The sequence below is a fragment of the Opisthorchis viverrini genome (genome assembly GCF_000715545.1).
Source record: "Opisthorchis viverrini unplaced genomic scaffold opera_v5_68, whole genome shotgun sequence".
NCBI lineage: Eukaryota > Metazoa > Platyhelminthes > Trematoda > Opisthorchiida > Opisthorchiidae > Opisthorchis > Opisthorchis viverrini.
The window spans coordinates 504,564-514,054 of NW_008751724.1; the positions used below are offsets into that span (position 1 = coordinate 504,564).

General features: G+C 44.6%; 1 protein-coding gene across 1 annotated transcript; it reads left to right on the forward strand.

The window, feature by feature from the left end:
• Nucleotides 1–3,250: 3,250 nt before the first annotated feature.
• T265_04232 (hypothetical protein) lies at nt 3,251–7,388 on the forward strand (the record flags this gene model as incomplete). Its single annotated transcript, XM_009168925.1, has 2 exons — nt 3,251–3,336; nt 7,232–7,388. The coding sequence occupies 2 exons, from the start codon at nt 3,251–3,253 to the stop codon at nt 7,386–7,388; spliced, it is 243 nt and encodes an 80-aa protein (XP_009167189.1).
• Between the last annotated feature and the right edge of the window lie 2,103 nt (nt 7,389–9,491).

Genomic DNA, 9,491 nt, shown 5'->3' on the forward strand with positions numbered 1-9,491 from the left:
AGCACCCCACACACACGGAGATGGCGAGATCCTGGTGAACAGAATACCAGACGAATGGAGTACCTCGACCGTCATCCCATTTTTTTAAGAAAAGGACGCAAGAACGTCGTGTGAAAACCATCGTGGTATCAGCCTGGTATCCGTTGCATCTAAGGTTCCCACTGCTATTGTTTTGCGCAGGTTGATCGATGGTGGAAGCTGCCGAGAGGTTGACAATATCTGACCCGGCAACGACGTGTGAAAACACTGATAATTAAAAGGACGCACGTCGTGTGAAAACCATCGTGGTATCAGCCTGGTATCCGTTGCATCTAAGGTTCCCACTGCTATTGTTTTGCGCAGGTTGATCGATGGTGGAAGCTGCCGAGAGGTTGACAATATCTGACCCGGCAACGACGTGTGAAAACACTGATAATTAAACGGAGTCAGTTCAACAGCTGCCACCTCCCTGGATTGATACATCAAAAATCAGCTCACCAATGGTTAGTGACACTGGGAGACATGGCTTAATCACGCGTTCACTGGTACTTGTGCTTTAAGCCCATCGTCTTCATTACGTAGCTGTCCCGTTCCTGAACGAATTGTGGACATACCATCGCCTCCGATGCTTGGCTGTATCTCCTACACTTTCCGGTGATCGAAACTGTCGCTGCTGGTACCAATCTATCCACGGTACATGGCTTATAGTGAGTAAATTGGACTGAATTTACCTGAGTCGATCATACTTGAGCTGGTTCCTGGTGGGTAGCACCCACGAAAAGGACGAGTCTTATTTTGTCAGCAGTACAATGCCTATTAGCTCTCTCGAAACTGACATTTGCACATGGCCTGTTAATCGTTTGTTTCCAGTGAGCTTTCTGTTGCCTGTCAATGCGATCTTCTACTACCGTCGATAGTCCAGTGTTTCACTATCAAGTAGACTGCGGCCGCGTCGATCTGACTCGGGAACATGAGGTCAGATTATTCTTTATAAAACATACTACTGAAAAATTTAGCAGTAGAGCAAGAAATAGGCACCAACATTTACCTTGCTCAATTACTCACGTCCAGAGCGAACAGCGGATGGAAAGCGATTACTTGTGACGCAATGGATGCTGAACTTACAGACCACCCGGACACGTGAGGAAAAGCGAATTCCGTCTCCCGGTCACACTGAGATCAACGTGTTTGATGGTTACGCAATTCGTATCTCCACTAGTGAACAAGAGCTCCGGAAAGTAGAAAATGGGATAAAACAGTGGAAAGAATTGGAGACATTGTGAGAACTTGCTGAAAAATAGTTGGAAGGAAGACTGTGGCGGTTTTTATTTACCAGTGGACGTGTTCCGTGCCTATTTGTGGTGATCTTTGATAGTGCACAGTAACAAATACTCGTTAAGTTCATACGGGACCTCTATTTACGCACCTATACGTTGATGCCTACGGATTACTGTTCAAGTAAACCATCGTCCACTTGTATCGGGGGGTCTACACCGAGTGATCTTGCGCAGCGCTTGCTCAATCAATTGACGGAATCGAGTGAAGATAACGTTTTGGGAAATGGAATCCACCAATAAGTCTACTCTGAACGTGGTCTCTCCAGTTCGACATTTTCAAAGTGTAATTTGGTGTAAAGTAAACTCCAAACATGGAACACTCTCGTGGAGGAAGATGATTTTGGAAGCGTAAAACATAACGCAACAATAAATGTGTGACAAAAGCGTGAAATGCCTATGTGTCGTTTCTCATCAGATTCAGATATTTTGTCAAGATCATATCCCACTCACAGCGGTTCAAACAAAACAGCGGGAAAGTGGGGAACTTTGCTGTTGGAGGCAGCATTTAGCTGCAGATTGAGAAAAGAAACGAAATCAGCTGATCGCGTTTTTTCGTTGGTGAATATAACTCCAGACGGAATCGCATAGGCAAAAGAGATGAGTTAGTCTATCAAATAAAAAATCACAGAGTGTGCGCCTAACTGTCAGCATGAAGGTGGACTACATAAGAGGGAATAAGAAGGATTATCACCTTAAGAGTGTCGAAGTTGACTTTACCGCTTGACTGTCGTAAATTGCACCTTCGTTAGTGTGTTTACCTGTCGTATCACTGTTTGGATGCGTGTTTCGGTTCAATGTGACGTACGCTTGAGTCAGAGCAAAGCGCAACTTATATCTGGTGCCTGAAACGCGGGTTTTCGAACGAGGCTTGTCTAGCATTACACTACCCGTGTAACGGTGGATACTACTGATGAGGCATGCGCGTAGTATGTTTTCTCGTACAGCCGCTTCACGTCGATTGAAAAGTGAGATTTACTACGGAATTCGTGGAATTGCTTTGTAGCATTCGTCTACATTTGAGTGATGGTCAGTGAATATCCAGGAAAGTTCAGGAAGACGCATTTGAGAAGAAGGCGGATATTCAAGTCTTTATAACAGAATGCATATGAGAGTTTTGCTTCCCTGTCTAACAGTCTGTAACTGTTTAGTTGGTGTTGTCCAATAAATAAATCGGCAGCGAAAACCTTCTTCCTTTCACCAGCAAATGAGTTGACTGTACCCTTGCGAGTTCATGCCAGTTGGTGAAAAGCACATTTCGTTCCTGCTACGTGTAATACGAGCTTCCAGGTGAGGAGGTGGTCGACCATTTTTGTATCAGTTGGTAGAATGAATGAGCTGTTTACTGCTTTAGTACATTGCTTTAGAAAGCAACAATTGTATCCGTTGACTGGATCCACGAATGCCCTCGTGGGTTATCCAACAGCTCCCCAGCTATTGATGGTGTCAGCGCGCGATTTCAGCACGGGTCTAGTAAATCTTTGGACCTTGATATCCTTTAGTTCTATTCATAAGAAACGATATCGGGGGTGAGATGTAGGCTACGTCTCCTAAATTATCTCTGTTCGTAGAAGAAACTACTCAAAAGGTTGCTGAAAACTCTTCGACAGCCCGCGACCTGTTTCGTCCTTCTTGGGGCCCATCAGGTAGGCGCAGTCCCCGAGTTTCCGTCAACCCTATGCTCTACTTGAACCCGAATTGGACTGTTTTNGAGAAATACACTCATTTGCAAATCAATTTGGTTTTCATGACAGACTCAACTGAGTCTCTCGTTTATGGTATTCTACAACTTAATGTGCTGCACTCAGGCCACCTCATGATTCAGTTCGCATGATATTCGAGATATCGCAGTATATTTTCATAAAACCAAATTGATTTGCAAATGGGTGTACGTCTTGGAAACAGTCCGATTTGGGTTCAAGTAGAACATAAGGTTGATGGAAAATCGGGGACTGCGCCTACCTGATGAACCCCAAGAAGGGCGAAATAGGTCATGGGCTGTCGACGAGTTTTCAGCAACCTTGTAAGTAGATTCGTTTATGAAAATACACTGCGATATCTCGAATATCGTGCCAACTGAATCCTGAGGTGGCCTGTGCGCAGCACATTCAGTCGTAGAATATCATTATCTCTATTCCATTCAACAGCCCGTTGTCTCGATGGGGTCCGGCTAGCTACAACATGGCTCAGTTCCTGGAGAATAAGATAATCGTTCAAATGCTTAACTGCTATACCACCCGAAGAAAGCACTGGTCCTGAGATACTGCTAGGTTGCCCAAGCCTAGAAAGAAGCCGGGAGGCAGTGGTCTAGTCACGGACCTTCTGGTCAGTAAATTCGCTCTCTAACCACTGTACAGTCTCGCCCCCCTGGCGAGTATGCAGCGCGAAACCTGCTCATTGGTTATGTTAGGACATCCAGGCATTTATTCTTCGTAAGCACCAAGCACAGCCGAGAGCTATGAGTCAGGGGAAAAACGAAGTGCGGCTTTTTGTTCCCTAGGAAGTCCACAGAATAATATGAATATAAACGCAGTAAATGAGTGAATAGCTCATTAAAAATAGAGATGACTGTAAATTGCGTACTATTTGGAGATCGGACAGTTAGTGTCAGATGTGGCGTGATGTGAGTCACGTCTGGTTGGCATTTTTTCTTGGCCAGACGAACTCGACTGTTTGTACGAATTGCTTTTGCGCGCAGAGGTCAGGTTTGTGCAGGTGGACGGACCTCAACTCCGCAACAGTAAACAGTTGAATTCGCGTAATGTTCGAGTGGTTTGCTGAGACAATCAAAATAATTGGAATTCATCAAAGGTATTACAGCTGAACTGGAGTCGGGCTTTTGACTTCCACGGATTGGTCAAATCGGGAGGTGTTTACGGATCTTATAACACCAAAATTAAGCAGACGAAATCTTTTCAGTTTTGCCATGTGGAAACACAATGTCACCAATTGAAATTCAACCTCACGGGAGGAATATTTGGACGTCTGTCCGCTCATGGTCTCCCCAGTAAAGCTTCCAGTTGGTGTGTGGTCTGTCCATCTGACTGAGGTCAGTGTAGCCTACCCATCATCGTCCTATATTTCGGTGCAAAAAGTAATCACATAAAGTTAGTCCTGGGCTAAATATATGTTAGGCGAGTCCACACACGTATTTGTCAGACAAAAAGGACGTGTTCTGACAGCAAGGCCGAGGTGGAATGCATATTTGTGGTTTGTTGATGTGAAAACGGACGACTATCATTGGATCTGGTCAGCTCTGTCGAAGAGATATGACGTGTCGAGGAATTTGCGAGATGAGACTGGGTCAACCACCTTTCGAGGTGTACGTGCATTGCCGAGCCACACCCAAATATATTTCCATCTTCCGATTGGTTTTTGCGAGACTTGTGCTAACAATTCCGAGAGCACCTTGAGAATTTTCTCAACAAATCCGCTCGAAAAATAATCACTTTCTAGTTACTCCTGGACAGTCATGAATCACACAAACATGTTTGGATGAGTGTACGTTTCAAACAGCAACATAGTTCAGGGGTAGCCTACCGAAATGAAGGTGGGGAGGAAGTCCTCTAGTCCATTTGGTAACGTTTGCGTTACGCATTGGCTCACCTGAGGACTGGATGAGCACCATAGGAAACGCTTTATTTAGATGATATTGCTAGATCCAACCACGAGCCACTCGTTTGAAACGCTCACAAGATGGTGTGCGATTCCGCTGTTAAAGGTGTTCTCAGGGGGGGTCATAGTTCTCAGGGAGGATGATTTGGCTTACATCAAAACCTTACCCCTTCAAGAATGACACTAAATGTAGTCCCACAAGACCGGAAGCCTCTCTCGTAACTATTCATAAACGTGAATTTGCGGACGAATAAGTTCAGGTTGCTGAGGCATTGGTTTAGTTTTATGGTTGGATAAATTGTGGAGACGAACAAGCAGGCTTCAAATCGGTTATTTTGTTGATGGTTTATCATGATGGGGCTTGCTTTCGCAACTAATAATCAGCCAACCAAAATACGACACCTGTGTTCACGGTTTTTGTGAATGCCGTTTTGTGGGTCAGACCTGAGGTATCAGGTCGGACTGTAAGGTTGATTTAAAACTGTACGTTGAGAGCATTGACAGATTTGCTCCTTCCCCGGAGCATCAACTACATGTTGTCCTCCTGAGTGCTGGAAATTTGTTCCCGAATCTGTCCAGAACGAGGTGAAATTAGTCGACTAACAAATGTTGTTTGGGGTGGAGAGCAGCGAATTTGTACCAAGGGAGGAATCAGCACCTTTGTCAACTCGAGTAATCCCCTACTTACGTGGAGGATTGTGAGAAATGAGACCTTTCCTGGGGCGGAATGCCATTTAGCTGAAGACAACTGGTTCGCCGATATGTAACGCTATGAGAAAATATGCCTTGATATTTCAAATATCTCGGTTCCAAATGAAACATTAGACCACCTATGCACAGCACATTTAGTTGAGGATCACAAAAAACGAGAGATGCAGCTGCGATTCAATTGCGCCTTTCTTGTTTGATATTTCAAATATCTCAGTTCCAGATGAAACATGAGACCACCTATGCGCAGCACATTTAGTTGAAGATCATAAAAAAACGAGAGGTGCAGCTGCGATTCAATTGCGCCTTTCTTGAAGACCAAGCAGGCACGCAAACGGGTTTGTTTCGCGGAGTTCGTGCAATTTGGGTTCAAGTAAAACACAGTTAACGGAAAATCGGGAACTGCGCCTACTAAATGAGCCCCAAGAAGGACGAAGTCGGTCGTGTGCTGCTGAGGAGTCTCCAGCATCCTCTTGAGAAGTGTTCCTTCGTGAACTTTGTTTACTTTTTCGTCTTCCCCCCACAAAAACGTCTCATGTCAGGTGAGGATTGACTCAAGGCCAAGAACCTGACGTGACATCATGCATGTTCTATTCCCAAACAATTTGTAAAAATAAACAGTCACAGAAGATTTGCCTACTGAGCCTAAAGAGTATCAAAGAGCATATCAGCTGATACAATGACATCAGCTGTTCGGAAAAGTGGGGATAGTACACTAGAGTCCTCATCATCGATCGGATACTTTACCTATGGGAAAGTATATTGGCCTAAACAGTGTTAAAGGAAGCAGCATTTGCTGCTGACGCCTGATCGACAGATGCTACCAGTTTACTGATGAGGATGCGTAAAGGATAGTATTGTGCATCTTTAAGATTTCCTAACAGTTTCCCCCACTAGGTCGACCGACAGCTCTCGGAGACCATGTTCATTTTTGTTCACTACATTTCGGAATAAGATTAACCTGAAATGACAACCAATCAACGCAAACGACCGAAATTCCGTTCACCCAAATGTGAAGTCACAGGAGTGGAAATTTACTTGTACCTGGTAGGTTTCTGATCGTACCAGGCAAATTCTTCGAACGTGTTACTTAGGCCTTCCCTGTTCAGAAAACGTCATTTTCCGTTAAACATTTAAAATACGTAACCACACACATTAGGAGGATTCTTGATCCCCGCCCACTACTTTTTATCTGCATGCGTTTGCAAGGAGAAGGCTAATTGACGAAAAGCCACGATCGGCCAGCTTGGTAGTTGGTGCAATACGGGTGTTATAGTTGTTCACTGCTGTTCCATTGAACAACACACTTCCCTTTTCCACAAACAATGTAGTCCCAGTTAAGTTTGGCCTTCTCGAAATTGTATCGTACGTTATTCGTTGTAAGAAGAACTAGTGAGACCTAATCATTTTGCGGTAAGGTCGCAGTCTCTGTAGACAACCGACAGGGGTTGATCCTTCTCTGCACTATTACCTTCCGGAGGTATTTTGTGATTTGATAAACAACATGAAGAAACAGTGTGCTGCTAAGTCCGACCGGTACAGAGGGAGGAGGTCACTATGGCCCTATGCCGTGCAACCAAAATTCTTTTGTGAAGCCCGAAACCACTCCCGGAACAATCTTGTAGTCGTTCAGCTGTAGCACCCTTTCGGTGCCTAACTGCCACGCCACCCGAAGGTTGCACAAGGGCTGGGATACTGACGGGTTGCCCAAGCCTAGACAGGGGAAGTCGAGAGGAAGAGGTCGGGTTCTAACCACGGACATTCCGGTCAATGAATTCGCGCTCTAACCACCTGGGCCGTCTCGCCCCAATAGTCACCCCGTTTTATTTGATAGATGTCAATGCGTCACGTGACAATCCACATGTGTTCATCGGAAGATGCGAGAGTTGTTTCAAAAGCTATCAATGTTGAATTAAAACTGACGGACCCCACGTGAAACTTGAACTCACTTGGAGGCAACATAGTCACCCCCGTTTTATTTGATAGATGTCAATGCGTCACGTGACAATCCACATGTGTTCATCGGAAGATGCGAGAGTTGTTTCAAAAGCTATCAATGTTGAATTAAAACTGACGGACCCCACGTGAAACTTGAACTCACTTGGAGGCAACTTACTGGGAGGGCTGCTCTACATAGAACGCGAATCATGTTTGTAAGATTGTCCATTTCAGACGACTGTGACATTCCACCTCTGAATGCCAAACACCTTAAACTCTGTAGCCTGGCATAGTCTCGATAAAATACGTCAGTCAGATGACATTAAACTGTCAGATGTCAAAAATCCCGGCTTTGTTCAGGTTGTAAATTGAACCAGATACGACTGGGCTGTGGATTGCTGACCAGTCAAGCAAAACGCGTTACCCGTTCATCGGACCGGCTGTGGTTTGGTTGGGAAACGTTTACCAACCTCCCCGTCCTGTGTAGACCGAATCGCCGTTCGCTGCAGCTGACATAACACGAAAATGCTTGTTTGTCTTTCGGTGGCAGTTTCACTGAACCTTTCAGACCCAAAATTTTTTAGGCCAACCGAGAGTTCTCGCACTTCTGGAGCTCACCGAACGATAAGTAAGTCAATCTCATGAAAACTTCAGCCTCTGAGCTGACTAACCAAGTGTTCTGGGTTAAAAAGTAGCACTCTCACCCTCGAAACTTTGATGGGACAGTCCACTCATGCTCTTACAGCGTAGCATAGTTTTGTCAACACTTCTCGTCGACACCTCTGCTGCGAAATTCCAAGTAAGCAACGTTTTTGAAACAGACAAAACCTGATGACTTTAGAGTTTTACATCAATCTGACTTACAGTGTGTCGAAAGTAGTTTCTAAGTAAACAGTCATCGATCCATATTTCCAACCTAGCAATTGGACGCACTATTCGACCACAGGTCTTTTATCCTTATGACCTCAAAAGCAAATTAAGTATAGTAAAACACCTTGTATGTTTTTTCTGACTGTGAAGTGACAAAGTTTTCAATACAGGAGCCAGCAGCCAATTCGGAAATTCACTGCGGGGATTCGAACCCTGGTCTTCAACACTACCTCTTGGCTACATGGGCCTTAACACACGACCGCTGCCATAAAAAGACTGCGACAGTGGTGCACTCTCCTCCATCTGAACTGACTGCTGTCATGAAATGACTTGTCATTATGGTCTCCAAAAGGCTCACAGATTAACTGCATATTGATTTGTGCTGCGAATAACATAAGGCGAAAATTGTGTATGGTTTACGTCCATCTGCTGTTTTGGCACTTATAGGATGATGGCCCAATAAAGTGTATAAAGTAGTCAAAAAGCGTTATGGTGACTCCGCTCTAGTTACTGAAGCAATAAATTTGAGTTATTTTCTACAAATAATCTACACCGGGTTAACAACCAAAGAAACGAAACATTGGTAGTCGTGATTTCAGCACTTCGCGATGAATTGACCACTGACTATTTGAAACTTGGCTTTCCCTTGGAAATAAACCGTGGACCCCATTTCTGTGGAGCTATTGATGGGCTTCCAACTTCGTCTGACATTTGGGGAACAGTGAGGTTGTGTACACACCACATTCAACTTCATTTAGCAGTTTCAGATTGTGACTCTCGCGACCAATGATCGGTCCGTCGGCAGGAGGTGAACTTGAGTTGTGAAGCGATGCTTGGCCTAACCAGCTGTTGATTCATTCATGATCATCATCCTTAAAGACAGCAGCACAGTTGGCACTAATGCTTCACTGCCGTACAACGATAAGGTTCGTCTAGTTATATATAAATATATATATATATATATAATATTAAAAGCCCTACAGTGAAGAGAAGAGAAAAGAGTGGGTGAGGGAGGGGACCTACAGCTGGCCTATGTCAAGCTCACTA